The sequence below is a fragment of the Hypanus sabinus genome, chromosome 13, assembly GCF_030144855.1.
Source record: "Hypanus sabinus isolate sHypSab1 chromosome 13, sHypSab1.hap1, whole genome shotgun sequence".
In the NCBI taxonomy this organism is placed as follows: domain Eukaryota; kingdom Metazoa; phylum Chordata; class Chondrichthyes; order Myliobatiformes; family Dasyatidae; genus Hypanus; species Hypanus sabinus.
In genome coordinates this window covers 56,226,623-56,251,234 of record NC_082718.1, presented here as the reverse complement: position 1 = coordinate 56,251,234, position 24,612 = coordinate 56,226,623, and the positions used below count along the sequence as shown (strand labels likewise).

At 40.1% G+C, this 24,612-nt stretch overlaps 1 protein-coding gene across 1 annotated transcript in view; it reads left to right on the top strand.

Moving 5' to 3' along the window:
* Positions 1–7,587: 7,587 nt before the first annotated feature.
* LOC132403882 (ATP-binding cassette sub-family C member 9-like) overlaps positions 7,588–24,612 on the top strand; it is a 190,982-nt gene continuing 173,957 nt past the window's right edge. Inside the window, exon 1 of the mRNA XM_059987658.1 lies at positions 7,588–7,807. Within this exon, the coding sequence (XP_059843641.1) occupies positions 7,663–7,807 (145 nt within the window). The 5' untranslated portion in view covers positions 7,588–7,662. The remainder of the gene's footprint in view (positions 7,808–24,612) is intronic.

The window sequence follows — 24,612 nt, the reverse complement described above, 5'->3', positions numbered from 1 at the left end:
CTTCAGCCTGCTTCATTGATCTGCTCCAATTCTGCAGATGTACAGTGGAGAGCATTGTGACGGGATGCATCACCACTTAGAATGGACAGAATTGATAGAGCTAGCAAAGGATTGTAGACTCAGCCAATTTCATCACAGACACAACCGTCCACACCATCAAAGACATCTTCAAAGGGTGGTGCTTCAGAAAGATGACTTCCATCATGAAGAACTCTAACTTTTCAGAACATGCCCTCTTCTCATTTCTATCACCAGGAAGGATGGAAGTGCCCACCGGCAGAATTATCTGCAGGAAATGGTCACCATGAACAAGAATGCTAAATCAAAGCGACATTACAGACAGATGAAAGGGAAATAACTCCCAAGACCCCAGTACCCAGAGAAGGGCCAGGGACAGCTGGTGGGTAGAAGCAAGGTGAAATCTGTACCATTCTGAGAGTCTAGAGTGGGGAAACCTGAGTTCTGTTAAACCTGTAATCACATCTATATATAAATACATATTTTGGCCTTCAGCAGGTCTCCATTTTGACTATTTTGTTCCTGGTTTTATTTAGTTCTAAAATAAGTTTACTTAAAGCAAATATAACACTTAAACTAATATGTTTCCATCACTGCCTGAGGGCACTCCAGCCCCTGCAGTGCCCACCAGTTCTCGAGCACCTCTAGTGAGCCAGCAGACTCTTCAAGGACACCTGGGCATCTGCCGAACCTTGGAAGAGGGGGAGGCAGTTCGATTCCTTGATAGCCCAACGTGCCACAATGTGGATATGTAACGACATTCACCTACCTATTATTTTCAGACCAGTGGATTTTTAAGAACGATAAAACATTGCTGTACTGTAGTTGTAGCTTTTGTCTGACCCCTGAAAATAGTCTACCCTGCTCTCCGGGTGTTATTGAGTTATCTGACACTGCAACTCGGCCAAGGAGAATCCAAATGTAATGTAGAGCACATTGCTGTAAAAGTAGGCACGTGGTAAAGGAAATGTACATTGTTCTATGATTTTAAGTACCTTATGAGCTTGTTCATTACTGAGCAGCCATTGGGGGCTGCTTAATGTTTGGGAAAATTGGACTATGGCATCCGATTGCCCTTCAGTTCTTATTTAATGTTAATAATTCTTTACTTTATAAATGTATTTCTGGTATTATCTCCCTTATGTCCACAGTCTATGTCAACCCATCAATCATAATTACCATTGTCCCAATGAAAAATAGCAGCACTAATGCACCATGAGGCCATAGTTACAGTGATGAGTTTTCACAGGTATTCTCCATAAATGGTTAAAAGAAAGTTCTCTTGGAAGAAACTACAAATGATGCATTAAAATCTTGATTATTTAAGTGAAGAGAAAACAATTATTCTGAAGCATATTAGTGTCTATATCTGGACTGATGGGGAAAAATTAATGTATGAAATATATACTTAGAGGCTACTTTATTAGGTACACCTGCACACCTGCTCATCAATGCAAATATCTAATCAGCAACTTAATGCATAAAATCATTCAGACATGGTCAAGAGGTTCAGTTGTTCAGAATGGGGAATAAATGTGATCTAAGTGACTTTAACCATGGAATGATTGTTGGTGCCAGACTGGTTGGATTGAGTATCTCAGAAACTGCTGATCTCCAGGGATTTTCATGCACAACAGTCTCTACAGAGAGTGGTGCAAGAACAAAATAACATCCAGTGAATGGCAGATTTGTGGGCAAAAATGTCTTGTTAATGAGAGAGGTTAGAAGAGAATGGCCGGACTTGTTCAAACTGACAGGAAAGCGACAGTAATTCAAATAACCACATTTTACAACAGTAGTGTGCTGAAGAGCATCTCTGAATGCACAACACAGTCCTTTCTTTCAATGGCAGAGTGAGGATGAATGGGATTGGAAGGCTACTTCAAGTCTTCAGATTTTAGGCTTTCACACAATCCATCTGCTGATATAGAACACCTTCTCTAATTATCTTTGGATCAGACAGACAGACAAACACTGTTGCAGCATTTCCAAACATAGCAGGGCTTCTGTACATGTCAATTGCAAATTGCTCTGTGATATGAGACTTGAGATAACTGACAAAGATTGAGAGAGGAGTGGGATTTGTTTTACTCTGTGAGGTTTTCTTATTTGGACTCACCTTTAACAATAGTAACATCTAAAACTGAGTTGTATACTGTAAATCACAGTGAGGTGGAGTGAGAGCAGAATTTGGGACTGCCTGCATAGGCTTGGCAAAGAGCTGGCATGTGCACAATGGCCAAAGGGACTCCTTCCTGCAGTAAGCTTCTATAGTTAAACATAATCAGAATCAGATTTACTACCACTGGTGTACGTTGTGGAATGTGTTAACTTTACAGCAGCAGTACAATGAAATACGTGATAAATAAATATAGAGAAAATAAAGCTGAGTTACATTAAGTATGTGTACATATGTCTATTAAGTACTGACCAAAACTAAATACTTTAAAATTCAAAGATTTTGTAGATTTTTAAATAATAAAAATTATGTATAAAGTAAAAAATAGACAGCTACCACAAAGTATCCAAAGGTTGTTTAAAATGAGAGAAAGTCAACATGATTTGAGAGGAGCATGTATATTTCAAAAACAAAGGATAAGAACAAATGTAAAAAATCATTGTATTTCAGTCAGAGGGGTGAATCTATGGGACAGTTGCAGTAAGAATTTAAAAATATGCACTACACTTTACCAGTTTTAAAAATTATTTAATGAACAAATATAAAATACATGATTTAAAAGGAATGGGAGTAATGTAAATAACTGATATTTGGAATTGGATTTTGTGTTAAAAGATTATGAAATTTTTTGATTTTGATTGGATGATTGATGCCAAATATATTGTTGTATAAGTAAGAGGGGTAGGTGTAATAAGCTGTAGCTTCAGCCTACACCCTCAGTCTGTTTTAAAGAATATCTATGTTTTTTGTTGTAATTTTGTCCGATGAAATCTTCGTTGTAAATGATGCTTTTTATTATGTTTGTATTGACTGAAATAAATTAATTTCATTCATTTATTCAAGTAGGTAAGTTAAAATAAGTTAAAATCACTGAGTGTGCACCTTAAGGCTTCTGTACCACCTTCCCACCCTTGTCCTGGGGGGTGGGATTCCTAGTGACGGGTGTCGCCTTCCTAAAGCACCGTCCTTGTAGATGTCTGGGACACTACGAAGGTTGGTACCCATGATGGAGCTGACTAATTTTACAACTTGCTGCAACTTACTTTGATCTTGTGCTGTGCCCCCTCCCCCATACCAGACAGTGATGCAGCCAGTCAGAACAATACATTTGTAGAAGTTTTCGAGTGTTTTTGTTGACAAACCAATTCTCCTCAGACTCCAAATGAAATATAGCCACTACCTTGACTTCTTTATAGCTGCTTCAATATGTTGCATCCAGGTTAGTTCCTCAGAGATCTTGACGCCTAGAAACTTGAAATTGCTCACTTTCTCCACTTCTGGCCCCTCTATGAGGATTGGTTTGCGTTCCCTTGTCTTACCCTTCCTGAAGTCCACAATCAGCTCCATGGTCTTGCTGACGTTGAGTGCAAGGTTGGTGCTGTGACACCACTCAACTAACTGGTATATCTCACTCCAGTACGCCTCTCCATCACTATCTGAAATTCTGAAACAATGGTTGTATCTGCAGCAAATTTACAGATGGCATTTGAGCTACGCCTAGCCACACAGACATGGATGTAGAAAGAATAGAGCAGTGGGATAAGCACACATCCCTTTGGTGTGCCAGTGTTCATTGTTAGCGAGATTGAGATGTTATTTCCAGTCCGTACAGATTGTTGTCTTCTGATTAGGAAGTCAAGGATCCAGTTGCAGAGGGCTAGGTTCTGTAGCTTTTCAATCAGTACAGTAGGAATGATCATGTTAAATGCTGAGCTATAATCAATAAACAGTATCCTGACATAGGTATTTGCATTGTCAGGTGATCCAAGCCACTGAAATTGTGTCTGCTGTAGACTCTTTGTGGCAATAGGCAAATTAAATTAGTAGTGCAAAAATAGAGCTAGAAAAGAAAAAAATAGTATACCTGGGTTCATTGTCTATTCAGAAATCTGATGGCAGAGAGGAAGAAGCTGTTCCTAAAATGTTGAGTGTGTGTCTTCAGGCTCCTGTACCCCCTCCCTGATGGTAGCAATGGAATGAGGGCCTGTCCTGGGTGAAGGGGGTCCTTAATGGTGGATGCTCCCTTTTTGAGGCATCACCTTTTGCAAGTGTCCTGGATGCTGGGAAGGCTGGTGCCCATGATGGAACTGGCTGAGTTTATAACTTTCTACAGCTTTTTCCAATCCTGTGCAATGGCCCTTCCATACTAGATGGTGATACAGCTAGTAAGAATGCTCTCCATGTTAAATCTGTGGAAATTTGCTAGAATCTGGTGACATACCAAGTTTTCTCAAACTTCTAATGAAATATAGGCATTGCCATTCCTTCGTTGTAACTGCATCAATATGTTGGACCCAGGATAGATCTTCAGAGATGTTGAGACCCAGGAAATTGAAACTACTCATCATTTCCAATGCATTGATTAGGAGGAGTATGTGTTCCTTCATCTTACCTTCTTGAAGTCCACAGTCAATTCCTTGGTCTGACGTTAATGTTAACTGCAATGTTGCCATTGCAACACTAATCAACCAGCTTATCTATCTCATTCTTGTACGCCTCTTGTCACCATCTGAAATACTGCTAACAATAGTTGTGTCAGTGGCAAATTTGATCTGATGGCGCTTGATCTGTGCCTATCAGGGGTGTAGGGAGAGTAGAGCAGTGGGCAAATTACATACTGTGAGGTGCTCCAGTGTTGACTGTCAGTGAGAAGAAGATGTTTTTCTGATCTACACTGACTGTGGTCTGCTGATAAGGAAGTTGAAGATCCAGGGAGGAATGGAGGCACAGGTTTTGGAGCTTGTTGATTGTGTGTGATGGTGTTGAATGCGAAGCTGCAATCAATACACAGCAGCCCGGCATGGGGTATTAGTATTGTCCAGGTGATCCCAAGCCAAGTGGAGAGCCAGCGAAATTGCATCCATTGTAGACCTACTGTGGCAATTGGCAAAGTGCAGAGAGTGTAGGCCTTCGCTGAGGTAAGAGTTGATTCTGTCCTTGGCCAGCCTCTCAAAGCATTTCATCACAGTTCCATCCTTTTGAAAGATTGTTCCAAGGTCATCCTCTGAGACATGGATCACAGGTGTAGCTTTATTCTCCCTTTCAATGTATGCATAAAAGGCATTAAGCTTATGTTGGAATGAAGAATCACAGCTATTCATGATGTTAGGTTTCGCCTTGTAGCATGTAGCAGACTGCAAAGCCTACCACAGGCATCATGCATTCAATTCCATTTCTAACTTCAATTGGAATTGTTTTTTGTCCTTAAAATAGCCTTCCATAGGGCATACCTGCACGTCTTTTATAGTTCTGGATCACTGGTTTTGAATGCCATAAACCTAGCCCTCAGCAGACTGTGAATCTCCTGGTTCATCCACTGCTTTTGGTTTGGGCATGTCTGGTATGTTCCCAAAGCTGTACACTCAACCACACAGGTCTTTAAGAAGTTGTTGGCAACTGTGGCATATTCATTCAGATTCGAAGATAAATCCCTGAATATTGTACCATCTACCAACTCAAAGCAGTCCTGTAGGCACTCCTCCGCCTTCCTTGACCATACTGTTTCAGTTCTCACCAGTCTTTTGTCTCTGCTTGTATACCGGGGAGGAGAAGGTGATCGGACTTCTTTGAGTGTGGGCGTAGAATTGCATGGTAAGCATTCTTAATGGTGGTTTAACAGTGGACAAATGTGTTGGGTCCTCTGGTTCCAGAGGTGATATATTGGTGGTAGTTGTCAGAGACTTCTTCAAGCTGGTCTGGTTGACATACAATGCAATGATGGGTAAGGCATCAGGGTGCGCTATTCCATGGCTGCAGATCACAGTACACAGCTTCTTCAATGCCTACCTGACATGGAAGGTACACCACTACCAGGATGATGGTGGAATACTCCCCTGAATTATATGAAGAGGTTGGACAAACTTGAGTCACATTCTCATTGAGGGGAAATCTGATAGATGTTCATAGAATTATGAGTCATAGATAGTGTAGATCGTCACTATCCTTTCCCCAGTATGAAAATTCCAAATACTAGAGACATGCATATTTAAAGCAAGAAGGAGAATATTTAAGGAGGTGTGTGGTGCAGCTTTATTTTACATAAAGAATGGTAGGTGCCTGGACCAGGCTGCCAGGAGTACGGGCAAAAGTATATATGATGGTGGTGCTTTAAGATGTTTTAAAATAGATGCATGAATATGCAGTGAATGGACAGAAAGGAATCAGACAGAAGAGATTTATTTTAAATTGGAATTGACTTTGGTGCAGATATTATGGGCAAAAGAACCTGTTCCTGTGCTGTACTCTTCCATTTTAAAAGCAAACACTAAGGCGACAATAATGGAATAACTGAGGTAGTAGAGTCCAAGAGCGTGCAGCACCACTGGGAAGAGGATATGAAAGTTGATTGCAGTGGGGGGGAAAGCTGTTCTTACACTTGGTGTCTAGTTTCAAGCTCCTCAATCTTTATCAGAAGTGATAAAAGAGAATGGCCAGGATAAGAGGGACTCTTGACAATGGACAACCTTTCCATGAATATTTCTGCTGTGCCCCATGATTTCGTTAAGGTATAATGATCTGTTTTATAATTCTTTTGTATTTACATACAGAGTCATAGAAGCCTATGGCTGCAGAAAGGAGAGCCTTTGGCTAATCTTGCACAGGACGGCCTAGGCAGTCAGCTCCAAGTACTGCTCTTTCTCCGCCTCACTGTGAGTCACCGTACACAGCTCCATTTTACATGTTATCGCTCTCTCAGGTGAGTCCAAATCTGAAAACCTCACAATGTATAAGAAACGGCCATCCCTCTCTCCGCCTTGAGACTTATCTCAGTCTCTCGTCACCAACACCACTATCAGTCAATAAACTTCACTTAAACCCTTCACAATATGTGATTATTTTTATGGCGAAGACTCAAAATTGCAGTTGACATATACAGAGTTACGTTTAGAAATGCTGCGACGATATTTGTTTGTCCGACCCAAAGACAATTGCAGCTGGATTGTGTGAAGGACTAAATTCCCCACGTAGCTCAACCCCGCTCTGCCGCCGAAATAAAACAATACAATCCAAGAACTGAATTTACAACTCAATTGGGAGCTTCAGAATGGTATATATCACTCTGCAGCCTCACTGGACAGTAAACGAATCTGTCTTTCCGTGCACTCGATGAAGTCCAGTTTATTGAGCGGTTCAAAACCATTCAAGAGGGGAGAAGGAAAGTAACGTGCCACTTTTCCAACGGATCCGGTTCAGAAATAGGTGGGGCTCCGGCGTCTTCTGAGAGTTCACACAAGCGGTGCATATACTAGGCGGCATGTTGCGGTCTTTTCGCTCGGAGCCTCTGTGCATGTGCGCTCACTCCGAAGGGAGGCGGGACTCGGTACAGCCAAATCGCACCCCTCTGAACGTCATCTGGACCATCGGAGTATAAATAGCAGGGCTGCAGAGCCTTGCAATGCCTGGACTATGAGGATTGCGAATCGCCTCGTTCGTAGGACCGCTTTCCCGTTCAGTTGCGCGCAGATATGGCTCTGTCTTTCTGTGGCAATGACAACGACACTGCTTACAACGTCGACAGCGGCGTGTTGAACAACGGCTGCTTCGTGGATGCCCTCAATTTAGTCCCCCACGTCTTCCTGCTTTTCATCACTTTCCCTATATTATTTATCGGTGAGTAGGTGGAATGGGAGAAGGTTTACCCACAGCACGAGATATTTGGTCGCGGATTTGGGTGCATTTCTAATCCCCGTTTTCTCTGCCTGCTTTCTTTAAGAAGCAAGGTCCCAGTCTGTTCTGGGAAGTCAGTTACTCCCGGAGCTTTGTCCGATTACATTAACCCAACTGGGGTTCGGGAGAACGATTCTTCAATTCCCTTCACAGCTATCTGTTCGGGATACGTGTCCACCTGTGTGTTTGACGGACAATTTCCTCCCAAGTAGCGAGCTGCGTGAACAGTTGGTGGAACACTAGCATCTTCTCGCTGGAATCGACGCGGTCTGCACAGCCCGCCTCTGTTCCACCAAAGAGAGTGTTTAGCGAAATAAACCCGTTACGTGGTCTAAACACGGAGATTATAGTGGGACCAGTGGAAAAAGCGACCGTGATAGTTAGGCCTTCAGTGTAGGTTCAAGTGCTTCTCTAAACACTCCTCATTTGCATCACGGTGTATGAGAAAACGATTATATAACATGATCTCAATTGTAATTAGATTTTTCAGGCCAGGTCTATTGCTTCCAGGCACAGTTCTTGTTTTATCTACCGAGAGATTTCCTAGTGCACAGACTAAGCAATTTGTTTAATTGCAACCAGATTAAATATACCTGCTGTGCGATTCGATAATCGTATTGATCAGCAGTAGTTTTCCTGATTGATTTTCAGAAAGACAATGTCGCAGAACAGAAGTGTGTTTTTTTTAGTAACAGTCACTTCGGGTCTGTTGGAACACTTTGAGGGCTCAAATGTTTTTGTACATTTAGATGAATGAAATTTAATAGCGTTTCTGTTGGAGAATATGAGAAAAATAAACTGCTGTTCATAAATACAATATTTCAATGTAGTGGAAGTATATTACAGTATAACGGTTTGTTTCCGTCTAGTGATTAAAAACCGAATTCTTAAATGCAATTAACAATTTGACTGATTCACCTGGGTTGATCTATTTTGGGTGTGATGCTTTGGTGGAATCTTGCCAAGATACTATTAAGTCTCCATTTTAATCTTGGGATCTTTGAGAAATCTGGAAATAGGGTATATATTTGGAGGGGCTCGTTCGAAAGAGCAGATTTGGAAGCAGGTGGAATATGAATGGGGTGGCATTCGGCACAGATCAGTGCATCAGGCAGTTTCAGCCTAGTTGGATAGAGCAAACAAGACCAATTTTGTTTTTAGAAGCAGTGGTTCTCAATGCTTAAGTGTACATATTACGCAGTGTTTTTAAAAATAAAAGGCTATTCCTGCATTAATTGCTATGCATAAATTATGGGGAAGGTATCCAGCACCTTGTTCATCCTTCTCACTTCTGATTGAGCATCCTGAAAATGAATGGTCGAGTGGAAAGCTGGCAAAGATTGCCCAACATCTTGGAGTTGTGCTAGTGAGTTGGCATAAATCCAGGTGAACATACTGCCCTACATTTGCACAAATAAGGTATGGCTGTTTATTAAGAAAGCCACATACTTGTGAAAGATGTGCTGCAAAAACTTCACAGTTAACAAAAGCAAAATAATTGCAATTTAGAACACATAAGTGATAACTGGAAAATGGTGTGATTTATTCATGGTGATTTCGTTGGCAGGCAGATGTAGGTGATGAGCAGAAAAAGTGCAAGCTGTCAGAACAATAGTAAACTTATAAAGAAGGCAGTTTGAGACATACAACACAGAAAATGTTGGAGAAACTTGGCATGTCAGGCAGCATCTGTGAAAGTGAATGAAGAGTTGATGTTTCAGATCGAGATCCTTCATCAGGACAGGAAAGGAAGGGAGAAGATGCCAGAATAAAAAGGTGGAGGGAAGGGAAGAAGGAACAAGCTAGAAAGTGATAGGTGAAGCTAGGTGTGGGTATGAAGCAAGAAACTGGGAGGTGATAAGTGGAAATTGCAAAGGGCTGGAGAAGAAGGAATCTGATAGGAGAGGGCAGTGGAACATGGGAGAAAAGGAAGGAGGAGAGACACCAGGTGGAGGTGATAGACATGTGGGAGAAGAGGTAAGAGATATGAGAGTGGGGAATAGATTAGCGAAAGAAAAATCAATGTTCGTGCCATCAGGTTGGAGGTTACCTAGACTGAATGAGATGTTGCTTCTCTACCCTGAGAGTAGGCTCATCATGGCAGAAGAGGAGGCCATGAACCAACATGTTGCAATGAGAATGGGAATAGGATCCTATTCTGTCACAGTGAGGCCACTCTCAGGATGGAGAAGCAGCACTTCATATTTCATCTAGGTAGTCTCCTATAAGATTCATCTTCCTCCAGCCCTTTACCTTTCCCACACATCTGGCTTCACCTATCACCTTACAGGTTGTCCTTTTTCCACTCTGCCCACCTTTTTATTGTGGCATCTCCTCCCTTCTTTTCCAGTCCTGATGAAAAGCCTTGGCCTGAAACATCAATTTTCATGGACACTCCCTGACCTGCGTTCTTCCAGCATGTTGTGTGTTTTAATGGAGGATAGGAATTAAAATGTTTGTGCACCGGGGAATTCTGCTTTTGTAGATGGAGTAGAGGTGCTCAACAAAGCAGCCCCCCAATTTATGTATGGTCTCACAGTGTAGAAGAGGCCACATCAGGAGCTCCAGATACAATAGATGACCCCCAACAGATTTGCGTGAAGTGTTGCCTCACCTGGAAGAACTGTTTGGGGCCCTGAATGAAGGTGAGGGGAAAGGTGAATGGGCAGGTGTAGCTTCTGCCTCTTGCAGGGATATGTGCTAGGACAGAGATTGGTGTGGAGGGAGCACTGAGGGAACGACCCAAGCAAAAAATGGAGAATGGTGGGGGTATGGGGGGAGTGTGGTAAAGATAATTTTGGTGGTAGGATCCCATTGAAAATGGTGAAAGTTGTGAAGAATGGTGTGTTGAATGCAGAGGCTCATGGAGGTGGTAGTCTTTTCAGGCAGCGTGAAGCTGGGTTGAGTGCTGATGTCCAGGAAATGGAGAAGATGTATGTAAGAACAGCATCAATGGTTGAGGAACATTATAGGTAAGAAATCTGGGCATGGACTAGATACTGTAATACTTTAATATTGAAGGAATTAGGTAGCCAGATGGTGGAGCTATCTGTTTGGGCCTCATCTCAGAACATGATGTTGTCCGCTTCATTCCTTGCTTACTTGCTTCTGCAAGGAAATCTGCAAAGATGAAGGAACACCTTGAGGAAATAAAAGGACCGTTAGCTGAAGGCATCAACAACAGCAATAACAACATCAAAATCGCATGACAGGAAACAGACCAGAGAAGCAGTGTTTAGTTGATGAGTGCACTGAGTATTTGTCTTCTGGCCAGGACTCTTAGATAAACCACAAGTAATTCTATTGATGGATAAGATAAAGCTCCTTAATTTCTAGAGGGGTAGTCATTATTAGATTAATGTAGTCCACAGCAATAGGAGATGTGAAATGGCAGAAAGGAGGGTTCCTCCTAGACTTGTTTACATTGTTGAGAGTTGTTGTAACATGGTAGAAGATATTTATCCTTAGTGAGTTTTAAGCAGGTTGTGGGAGAAGAGTAAGTGGGAAATCAATTTGACAGTCCAGGCTTCCTAGGTGGGATACTTTAAACCCTGGACCTACACCCTGGACAGTCAGCTGTTCGGTGAATGTCACAATTTGTTCGTTAGAGGCTGAATTCAATTTAAAGTTAAAAGTAAATTTAGTACCAAATTACATATGTGTCATCATATACTACCTTGAGATTCATTCTTGCAGGCATTCCAAACAGTATTGGAATGTGGACTACAGATTACAACAAGAAATAGAAAAAGCGTGTCAAGAGGACTGTGTTCTGATAGGCATAGTAGATTTTAATATGGAGGTGGATTAGGAAAATCAGGTTGGTATTGGATCCCAGGAGAGTGAATTTATTTGAATGCCTACAAGATGGCTTTTAGAGCACTTTGTCATTGAGCCTACTAAGGGATCAACTATACTGGATTGAGTGTAATGTAATGAACTGGAGGTGATTAGGGAGCTTAAGGTAAAGGAACATTTGAGAGATGGTGATCACAATATGATTTGAGTTCAACTTGAAATTTGATAGGAAGAAAATAAAATCAGATGTAGCAGTATTTCAGCAGAGTAAAGGAAATTGCAGTATTATGAGAAGGGAGCTGGCCAAAATAAATTGGAAGGAGATGCTGACAGGGATGACAGCAGAGCAGAAATGGCTTGATTCTCTGGGGAAAAATGAGGAAGGTGCAGGATTGATGTGCAGGATAGGTAGAAATACTCAAATGGCAAAATAGTACAACCATGGCTGTCAAGGGAAGTCAAAGCTAATGTAAAACCAAAAGAGAGGGCATACAACCATGCAGAAATTATCAGGAAGATAGTGGATTGGGATACCTTTAAAAACCTACAGAAAACAACTGAACGAATCAATCCTAAGGAAAAGATGAAATATGAAAGCAAGCTTGAAAACAATATCAAGGTGGATAGAAAAGCTTTTTCAAGTATTAAAAAATAAGAGATGAGAGTGGATATAGGACCACTAGAAAATGAGGCTGAAAAAGTAAAAAAGGGGGACAAGGAGATGGCAGAAGAACTAAATAATTATTCTGCATCAGTGCCCACTGAGTGTGCCAGATGTTGAAGGGTATGAAGGAAGTGAAGTGAGTGCTGTTACTATTACAAGGAAGAAGATGCTCCAAAAGCTGAAAGAAACTAAAGGTACATGAGTCACCCAGACCGGATAAACTGCACCCTAGGGTTCTGAAAGAGGTAGCGGTAGAGATTATTGGTCCATGATTAATGATTTTTCATGAATCATTGGACAGAGTCCAATGACTCTGCATGGTTCCGGAGGACTGGAAAACTGCAAATGTCACTCCATTTTTTAAGAAAGGAGGAAGGCAGCAGAAAGAAAATTATAGGCCAGTTAGCCTGACCTCAGTGGTTGAGAAGATGTTCGAGACAATTGTTAAGGATAAGGCTATGGAGTAGGTATAGACACAGGTCAAGATACGACACAGTCAGCATGATTTCTTTAAGGGAAAATCTTGCCTGATAACCTTGTTGGAATTCCTTGAGGAGATTACAAATAGGATAGATAAAGTGAATGTTGTATATTTGGATTTTCAGAAGGCCTTTGACAAGGTGCCACACATGAAACTGCATCCATGTTAAGGTCCCATGGTATTACAGGAAAGTTCCGGACATGGTTAGGACATTGGCTGATTGGTAGGAAGCAGCGAGTGGGAATAAAAGGATCATTTTCTGGTTGGCTGCTGGTGAGTAGTGGTCAGTTTTAGGACTGCTTTTGTATGGTGTATGTCAATGATTTAGATGATGAAATAGATGGCTTTGTTGCTAAGTTTTCAGATGATACAAAGATCAGTGGAGCGGCAGGTAGTGTTGAAGAAATGGGTAGGCTGCAGAAAGACTTAGACAGATTAGGAGAATGGGCAGAAAAGTGGCAAATGAAATACAATGTTGGAAAATATATGGTCATTCACTTTGGTAGTAGAAATAAATGTGCAGACCTTTTTCTAAATGAGGAGAAAATCCAAAATCTGAGATGTAGTGGGACTCGGGAGTCCTTGTGCAGAACACCCTAAAAGTTAACTCACAGGTAGAGTCAGTGGTGAGGAAGGCAAATGCCATGTTAGCATTCATTTCAAGAGAATATAAGAGCAGGGATGTGATGCTGAGGCTTTATAAGGTACTTGTGAGGCCTCACCTTCAGTATTGTGAACAGTTTAATCTAAGAAAAAATGTGCTGGCGTTAGAAAGGGTTCAGAGCAGGTTAACAAGAATGGTTCCGCGAATGAAAGGGTTATCATTTGAGGAACACTTGATGGCTCCGTGTCTGTACTCACTGGAATTTAAAGGATGAGGGGGCTCTCACTGAAACCTTTCAAATGTTGAGGCCTACATAGAGTAGATATAGAAATTATATTTCCCATGATGTGGGAGTCTAGGACAAGAGGGCACAACCTCCAGATAGAGGGGCAACCATTTAAAAAAGAGATGCTGAGAAATTTCTATAGCCAGAGGGTGGTAAACTTGTGGGGTTTGTTACTTCTGGCAGCTGTGGAGTCCAGGTATTTCGGTGTTTTAAAGGAGAACTTGATAGGTTCTTGATTGGTCATGGCACCAGAGGTTACGGGGAGAAGGCCGGGGAGTGGGGCTGAAGAGAGGGTTGGGGGGAAAGATCAGTCATGATCAAATGGTGGAGCAGACTTAATGGGCTAAATGGTCGAATTCTGCTCCTATGTCTTATGGTCTTATTTACAGGAAAATAAAGAAATACAAAAAGATTTATGTAAAATGATACATAACAAAGACTGACAAACTACCAATATGTAAAATAAGACAAATTGTGTGAATAATAACATTAAATAATACTAGGAACATGAATTGTAGAGACTTTGAAAGTGAGTCCTTGGTTATGGAATTGGTTTAGCACTGGAGTGAAATTTTGCTGGTTCAGGAGCTTGATGGTTGTAGGGGAACAACTGTTCCTGAACCTAATGGTATGGGACTTAATGCTCCTGTACCTTCTGCCTGATGATAGTAGTGAGAAGAGAATATGTCCTGGATGATGGGGGTCTTATGATGCTTTCTTGAGGCAGTGCTCCTTGTAAACGTGCTCAGTGATGGGGAAGGTTTTGCCTCTGATGGACAGGGCTGTATCCACTATTGCTTATAGGCTTTTCTGTTCAAGGACATTGGTGTTTGCAGGCTATAACATTTCTGATAGCTGTGACTTATCATCAGGATATCTTTACCTCCATAATGAGACTGCCAACCTGCTTCATCTTGCCCAGAAGCTTGTAGAGACTTTATGCCAAAGCTAAAATCCAATTAGAGTTCTGTTGAAATATGAGGAGTGATTGATAAATTTGTGGCCTAAGGTAGAAGGAATCAATTTTAGACCTAGCACAATTATTTTTCAACATAGTCCCCTCCTACATTTACACACTTAGTCCAGTTGTTGTGAAGCATACAGATCCCTTCTTTGTAGAAGTGATCAACAGCAGGGGTGATTGATAAGTTCATGGCCTAAGGTAGAAGGAGATGAGTTATTAACTTCAAACTTTCTGCATTATCACTCAAACAGTTGACCTGCATTTGCAAGTAACAAGAGCGTCTTGGACCTCCAGGTAGTCCACAGCAGGGGTGATTGATAAGTTCGTGGCCTAAGGTAGAAGGACACGAGTTATACAGCTCTCATTACATGCACATGCAATTCAACTCTGAGTGAAAATGCAGAAAATTTGAAGTCAATAACTCATCTCCTAGCTTAGGCCACAAACTTATCAATCACCCCATGTTGTGGACCACTTCTGGAGGTCCAAGACGCCAACTTCTACAAAGAAGGGATCCGTATGCTCCATGACCGCTGGGCTAAGTGTGTAAATGTTGGAAAAATAAATGTGCTAGGTTTTCTAAAATTGACGCCTTCTACCTTAGGCCACGAACTTATCAATCACCCCTCGTATTAGACAATACATTTAGCATTAATATTGCCACTCTCAGATGAGCACCTCAGTCGACATTCTTCAGTGAAGAACAGGCACAATCCCACAGGATTTCATCCACATGGGATGTGATAGGTTTACATTTGTCCCAGCAAGGAATATTCATGTAAAATATGGATAGAACATTCTGTATGGCACATAAGTTGGTACCCTTGTGGAGTATTTTCTTGTAGCATCATGTTCTAAGTTACAAAGGTTGGCACCTTAGTAATAACTGAGATTGTATCTGATCAACAGCTTCCAAAGAGCGAAGAGGCTTATAGAGAATTGTTTGTTGGGATTGTAAACCAAAAGCAGGCAATTCTTGTGGGCTTCAATGTTTTCATAGCCGGTTTGAATATCTTGATTAAATGTATTGCCCTGCTGATATTGTCACCCTAATGGGGAGCCATCAGGAGTATAATAATCACCGGTGGCAAAAAGTGACAAAATGTTTGAAGTCTGAATCTAACCTTCTTTCTCCTCTGAAGTCCATGAAGGTCAAAGCTTGAGGCCACCATCTTCACAAAAGAGTAGGAAAACCAGACTGATGTGTGTGAGAGTCTTAATTTTAAAGTGAACTTGAAATGCCAGGATTTGTTGTAAGAGGAGAGAATTGTTTATTACATGGGGATTATGTTCATTAAGTCTGGGATTCATTCCCATTTGCAATTTTGTAGATTGTGGAAACACTCAACCTTAGATCAACGTATATAGTTTTGAAGGGAATCCATGTGCCTGTCTGAAAAGAGCAGATTATTTACTGCACTAGAAAGGGAAGTAAGAACATTGGTTAAAGTTTGCTGTGGAAATAGCAATTTCTCTTTCTAATGATAGATCCTTTCTGAGTGAACATATGCAGACAGTAGAGATTTAACTGCACAGTGAAAACCTTGAAATGCAGCAACATCTACAGCAATAACAACAATGTGCAGTTAGTTAGTGCTTTGGATGCAGAAAAAGCATTTGGTAGATTGGAATGGGATTTTTTATTTAAGGTATTGGAAAAATATGGATTAGGAACATCATTTATAAAATGGATTAAAACCTTAAATACTAATCCCAAAGCTAAAGTAGTGACAAATTTCAGTTAACAAGATCAACTAGGCAAGGTTGTCCATTATCACCTGCTTTATTTGTGTTGGCAATAGAGCCATTAGCTGAATTAATTAGAATGGACCCAGATATTAAGGGTTTCAGAATTAATCAGGAAGAATACAAGATTAACTTATTTGCTGATGATGTTCTATTTTATTTAACAGATCTATTACATTCATTACGCAAGTTATCTTATAGATTAAAAGAATATGGGAAAATATCAGGTTATAAAATAAATTGGGATAAAAGTGAAATTTTACCTCTTACTAATGGAGACTATAGTCAATGTCGATTAATAACTCAATTTAGATGGCTGGCAAATGGTATAAAATATTTAGATATAAGAGTTGATAATGACATAAAAAACTTATACAAATTAAATTATTTACCACTTTTGAAAAAAATTCAGGAAGATCTTGATAAATGGATGGTATTACCAATAACATTAGTAGGTAGAGTAAATACTATAAAAACGAATATATTCCCTAGACTACAATATTTATTTCAATCATTACCAATACAATTACCCCAGAAGTTTTTTCAAGAGTTAAACAAATATGTGAGGAAGTTTCTCTGGAAAGGTAAGATGTCAAGAATATCGTTGGAAAAATTGACATGGAAGCTTGATCTGGGAGGGTTACAACTTCCAAATTTTAAGAATTATTATAAAGCAAATCAACTTAGATTTATTGCATCTTTTTTCAAGAAAGATAAACTGGCATGGATTAGAATAGAACTAGATAAAATAGGAGAAAACGTACCAAAAGATTTTATATATAAATGGGAATCTAAATGGATATGGGAAAAGAAAGAATCTCCGATATTAAAACATTTGATTGACATGGAATAAGTTAAATGTTGATGCTGAGACAAAAAAATCTTTACTAGCAAAGAGATCTTTAATTCCTTTTACAATGGACAATCAACTTTTATATAATTGGTTTCAAAAAGGGATTAAATATATAGGAGATTGTTTTGAAGGAGGTATATTAATGTCATTTGATCAATTAAAGAATAAATATAAAGTATCAAATAACACTTGTTTTTGTTACTTTCAACTAAGGGCTTATTTAAGAGAAAAATTAGGTCAAACAATGTTATTGCCGAAATCTAATGAAATAGAAATTTTAATTCAAAAAGGAAAGATTAAAAAATTTATATCTTGTATGTATAATTTGATTCAAAAACAGGCAATTAAACACGGAGTCCATAAGTCAAGACAAAAATGGGAAAGTGATTTGAATATTAAAATTGAAGAAACAAATTGGTCAAGACTATGTCTTGATAGTATGACAAATACAATAAATGTTCGGTTAAGATTAGTGCAATATAATTTTCTACATCAATTATATATTACACCACAAAAAAATAAATAAATAAAATCCAAATTTATCTGATCGGTGTTTCCGATGTAACCAAGAAACTGGTACTTTTTTACATTCTACATGGTCTTGTTCAAAAATTCAACCTTTTTGGACAAATTTAAGACTTTTACTGGAACAAATTACAGGAACACAACTTTCTCATAATCCAATATTACTCTTACTAGGTGATATTGAAGGGATAAAACCGAAACCCAAACTAAATAAATATCAGAAAGAATTCATAAAAATTGCACTCGCAGTAGCCAAAAAGGCTATTGCAGTTACTTGGAAATCGGATACATATTTAAGTATAGATTGTTGGAAGAAAGAAATTTATGGCTGTATTCCACTAGAAAAAATTACTTATAATTTAAGAGATAAATATGAAACATTTTTGAAAATTTGGTGCCTATTTACAAAAGACAGGATTAAATATATAGGTGCTCTGAAGATGAAACAATTGGTTATTTGGGGAAAGAAATAAATATAGATACTAAAGTTATTATGAACTCCATGGAGCATGTGGAGTTCTTCCAACAACCAGGCACTTTCTTTTTTTTCTTTCTTTCTTTCTCTTTTTTTCTATAGGGAAGTTAGTGGGGAGGGGTTAAGGGGAGTGGAGAAGGGTTATATACATTTTTTTCCATACTTTACTCTGTAATCACTTAAAAACACAATAAAAAAGTTTTCAAAAAATAAAAAGTTAGTGCTTTGGAGTGCTAGATATCACTAGGCAGTTCACAGAAGCATGACCAGGCTAAGAGTTAGCACCAACTGAAAAAAATATACAGTGGATTCCAGTTAATTGGACCAGCCACTTATTTGGGACAATTCTTAAAGAACAAAGAACTAATTGAGACAATAGCCCTGATTCCCTTTGTTTATTTGGGAGACTCTGCTGCTGAACTTGGACAGTTTCTAACTATCATCAGTCACATGCAGTTGCCTGGCCGTTAGACGCTCACTGTGCTTCGAGTGAACAGCTTGTTAATAGTATCAGTTGCATGTGTTTGTGTTCAAAAAGCAGTGATTTTTAGCACGGATAGTTGGTGAGAAATAAGCACTACGAGAATTCAGAACTACTTTGCTCATTGTGGTTTCAAGCATTCAGGCTTGGAGATGCCAGAAACGGCCGTTAGACATTACAGAGCCAACAGTTTTTAAATAGCATCAGTTAGTTGTGTGGGCTTGTGTTACGTTATCCATTTGGGCTGATGGACACCTATTCAAAAAGCAGTGATTTTTGATTGTTTTGTTTTTTCTTTTGAATTTTGCAGGAATGCAATGAAGGTAAGCTATCGTCTGCACTTGGTTTTTGTGCTGATTTTGCTTATTTCCAGTCAATCAAAAGAAGATAGCAGTGATGAATTTCATCTGTTGATAATTATTTTGAATAAATACAGTTTTGTAACGTTCTGTATTTCACTTAAATGCATAATTTGTTACTCAGTTAAATGGTGGTTTGTCTTTGCTATGCCTTTTAATTATTTCCATGAAACTTCAGCTAATTGGGGCAGCCACTTAATTGGGTCAAAATGTTCTAGTCACGACGTGTCTCAGTTAACGCAAGTTCACTCTATTGGGATTTAGTCATCGGGGGTTTGTATGGAGGGTTCTGGAGAAGGAGGAGATGGAGAGGCAATGTGGTTTGGTGGGAGAATTCAAGAACAAATGCAAGAGGAATGGAGCTGGAGAGTGCTCAGAAATGATTCACCAAGATGGTGCCTGGATTGGAGGAGTTTAATTATGGAGAGGGATCAGATAGTCTGAGTTTATTTCTCTCAAGTGAAGGAGGGTGAAGGGTGACTTGCTGGGCATAATTAAATAGTTTCAATAATCAAAATCAGGGTAAAAAAACAAGAGAGCAGAGTTTTAAGATAAGAGAAAGTATTTCTAAAGGGGATCTGAGGGGTGGATTTTGGATAGTAAGTGAATGGTCGACATCAGAAGAGGTGGTGGAGTTGGGTGCACTCACCATGTTTAAATGCCTTTTTAGACAGGCATGGGAATAGGCAAGCTGTAGAAAGATAATGTGGGCAATGTTGATGGGCAATCAGTTGGTATGGACAAGGTGGACAGAGGGGCTTGTTGCTGTGTTGTAATAGCTACAAAAGTACCATGGAGAGCATTGACTGTATCACCATCTGCACTACACAAGGTCGAAGTAAACTGCAGAAAGTTATGAACTCAGTGAGCTCCATCATGGACACTAACCTCAATAGCATCCGGGACATCCCTTTCAAGGAGCGATGCCTCAAAACAGGTAGCGTCCATGATTAAGGATCCCTATCACTCAGGAATAGCTTCTTCCCCTCTGCCATCAGATTTCTGAATGGATAATGAATCCATGAATGCTACCTCACTACATTTTTATTTCTCTTTTTTACACTACTTTGTTAATTTAACTGTATATATATTTCTTGCTTTAATTTAGTTTCATTATTGTGCATTGCAATGTACTGCTGCATAACAATAAATTTCATGACATATGGTACCTGGGCATCCAGAGGAAACCCACATGGTCATTGGGCGAATGAACAAGCCTGCTAAGGACAGGGGTGAGAATTGAACCCTGATCTTCTGATCACTGGCACTGTAATAGCTTGGCAGTTCGCATACCACTATCATGTCGCCAACTCTATGCTTATTCTCAAACCCTATTGTTTCTTGGGTTCTTTTTATTAAAAGATTTTTAAAAAGATTAGCTTTACTTGTTATTCATATATCGAAACATGCAGTGAAGTGCATTGTCTGCATCAAATCAAATCCATGACGATTCTGCTGGGTAGCCTTCACGAGCTGCCATGCTTCCGATGTCAACATGGCATGTGCACAACACTGATCTTAAGCCGTGTGTCCCGTGAATGCGGGAGGAACCTGGAGCAGCCAGTGGAAACCCAGACAGTCATGGGGGAGTGTACGAATTCCTTACAGACTGCGGCAGGAATTGAATCCTGATCTTAGAGCTGGAATTATAATGGTTACGCTAACCGTTACATTCATATAAGGTGATGAGACAGATGTTACAACTCCTGTGGTTGTGGGGTACGTCCCATGGAGTGGGGAGTGATGAGCAGACCGGGACATTAGGAAGAGATGAGCTTGACCCTGTTGAGTTCTTACAGAGCTCAGTTCAACTCCAGCATCTGCAGTGGCTCAGCTGTGGGGATGAGCCTTGGGAAGCTGTTTTTTTGGGATTACTGTACCCTGCCTTGGGACTAACTGAGATAAATGGGCACTGGTGTTTATCATGATCAAGACAGATTAAAATCACTGACAAACTTGAAGCCCATTATCATCAGCAAAACCTAAATTAAGCCTCAGCAAAACAAAAAAACTTTGTAATCTCATATTGACTTACCTTCCCCCCTCACATGGTCTCACCTAGCTTGTGCTCCTTCCACTCCCCCCCTACCTTCTCAGTCTGACTTCTTCCCCCTTCCCTTCTAGTGCTGAGAAAGGACTTGGCCTGAAATGTTAATTCTTTATTCCTCTCCATAGAATCTGCCTCACCAGTTGAGTTCCTCCAGCACTTTGAGTGTTACTTAGAATACAAAGTTCAAAGTGAGGAAACATCTCAAAGTTCAAATCTCAATAAACTTGGTGTTTCCTAAAAGATTTCTCTCCCGCCACAGCCTGTAACGAGTTTGTACATTCTCCCTATGATCGTGTAGGTTTCCTCTGGATGTTCAGGTTTCCTCCCACATCCCATTTTAAATCTTTTTTATTAATTATTATTGAAGATTAACAAAAAAAGATACATTAAGTCAATATGTCATTATGTACAATAAAGAATTTAATCAGCAAATAACTAATTAACAAAGTTCCTCCCACATCCCAAACATATATGATTTGAGTTAGTAGGTGTGGGCATGCTACATTGGTGCTGGAAGTGTGGATACACTTGTGGTCTGCCCAGTACGATCCTCGCTGATTTGATTTGATGCAAAACTATACATTTATCTGTATGTTTCAATGTACATGTGACAAATAAAGCCAGTCTCTCTAATCTCTTCAACCTTCTCACTTACTTCTATCCTGGGACTAAAACACTCCTTCTAACCAGGACAGAGATTTATCTGACCTGCTCCAACCTTCTCTACTGTATTTGCTGCTCATATGTGGCCTCCTATAGACTGATAACACCAGTTGTAGACTAGGCTGACTGATCTGTGGAGACCCACGCTTTGTCTGCAATCATGAGCTCCAGCTGCACATGTTAACTCTGCTTCCCACACCCACACCAAATGGTCTGCCCTCAGTCTTCTCCCTTGCTGTAGAGAGGCCAAATGCAAATTGGAAGAACAATGTCTCACATTCCACTTGGGAAGTTTACAGGTAACTCACACTCCTGGTGTACTCCTCCCACACACACCTGTCCACATGGTTTTCTTCTCTCTCTTTTCACCTTTCCTATCCTTTTCCTCTTCCTCCCCAGTTTCCATTTGCCACCCACCCCCTCCCCAGCTCAAACTACCTGTCACCCACCACCCTCAGCCTCACCCACCCCTCTGGTCTAACGGCCTAATTCTGTTCCTACAGTCTAAAATGTCTCGTACTTTTCTGAACTTGTAAAGTTTCCTCTTCCCTCTCAGTCCTGTTGCAGGGGTCTTGCCCTGAAATGCCTACTTGTACCTTTTGCCTTGACGTTTGACCTGCTGTATATTTCCAGAAATCAGATGTTGCAGGTCCCCTCATGAATTGTTTGTGGCTGAAGTTTTAAGCAGGGACCTGTTCTGTTCGTGCCCTCACTAAATGAGCCCCGTCATTCCCCTGCCATTACCTACTGTGTATACACTTAATTGGTACCTTTTGCTGGAGGCACTTGTTATCCCTGTTAAGACTGTGTTTAATTTTAAATCAACAAGCTAGTTGTTAGGAGATTGGGTTGGCCATCGGACAGGGGAAGATCGGAGGATTGGGGGAAGAGAGCGATCAAAGTGGGATAAGAAAGAACCATCCCAGTCATTCAAACTCTACAAACTGTGTGCCCAGAACAGATACCAATCATGTAGCCCACGGCACTCTTCAATACCCAACAGCACAGGGCAGTCAGAATGGTGAGTCTGAAATTCCTTTGCACAGACCATCTGAACCCAGTTCACCATTCTGTAGCAGCAGCGGAAATTAAGTGCATAATAACTTCGCCTTTATCGAGGACTTCTTAAGTGTTAAATATTTCCCTCTCTTGTTTTGCTTTGTTGGGGATGCGTGTGTTTGTGTGGCAATTTAGAAAACATTTTCACTTAATTTTTTATCAACCACGGAAGTGGTGAACTCCCTGAATCTTTTGGCAGTAATCAGTCACGTCCTTAAATTTAAGGTCAAGATATACTTGATCACCTAACCTGCTCTGTTATGTTCTATGTCATCTGGCATCACAGCAGCAAGGCATATGATACAGATGTTTAAATATTGCTTGATGTATGGCATATCGGGTCAGATTCAGATTTATTTATCACATGTATATCGAAATGTACAGTGAAATGTGTTAACACAAGTGAATCTGCAGAGCTGGAAATAAATAAAAACATAAAATGCTGGCATTAAGATGAAGGGTTTCGGCCTGAAACGTTGTCACTACCTTCTCCCATAGATGCTGTCTGGCCTGCTGAGTTCTGCCAGCATTTTGTGTTTTTAGTGAAATGTGTTATTTGTGTTAACAACCAACACTCCTAGGGATGTGCTTGGGGCAGCCTGCAAGAATGGCCACACATTGCGGTGCCAACATAGAATCCTCACAGTGCTTGGCAGAAAAACACAGAACACAACGAGTAACTAAACAACAACAGAACAAGGCCCTTTCCTCCCTCCTATCCATCCGTACACGGGCAGTCCTACAAGTCCAGGACAGGCCTCAGTCTCCAGACTTCAACAATTGGGATTCGACTTCCATACCTCCGAATGACCTTCAAGCTCTGGTCTTTGGTATTGACCTCCAGACTAGCCAGCTCATGAGATTATGGCCCCGAGTCAATTTTAAAGCTAATGGTATATCCTCCTTGGTATCTGTTAAACAGAGGAAAATTTTGAAAATTAATCTTTGTTAAGATTGAGAGAGAACCATCAGGAGGCAGACTACATAAGAGAAAGCAATGTTGTCTAGAACATGTGGTTTGACCTTGTTTACTAGACAAAATTTGCCTCTTGCTTTGATCCTTCTCAATTGCTCTGAGTCAACAAATAATTGTCCCAGATTATTAGAAGAAAGATGATGGTGATCTCAAGAGATTCCAAAGATTATGCCTACTTCAAAAATATATCACTGCAGATAGCTTTTATACATTCAAACAATGATTCATTAGTTATTTTCAAGTTTATTTAATGATCCTTCACTGTTGTAGTGAGAGAGAACTCTATTAGTTCCTTGAATATGAGGTAGGTGTTTAAACACCTGTGGAGATGTAGCTGTCAAACAAGTGAAAGGCTGCTGTAATATATTGTTCAAATTTTTTTGATAGTGAACCAAATAATTTTCCCACAGAGTGGATTGGAAACATATGTTATTTTTACAGCAGTTTTTTTTATTTTAGGACTGAGATGATAATCTTTAAAGTCAAGATATTATAGTCAGTAAATAATAAAAAATATGGGAATCTGAATAGGCAAATCTATAAAGTGCTTTACACTCATTCTGCCGGGAAGTTCCTCATGTCCATAGCAACATACAGAAAAAATCCTGTATTTTGCCACTGTCAGTCCAGGAAAGTTCTATGAATAGAATGACACAGAATATTTCAATATCATTTTAAATTCTAACGTGAAGAAGTATTGCAGATTTAATTTTAGTTCATGTGCAGTGACTTGGTTTTTGCTCATTTGTTCCTAAAGACAGCCA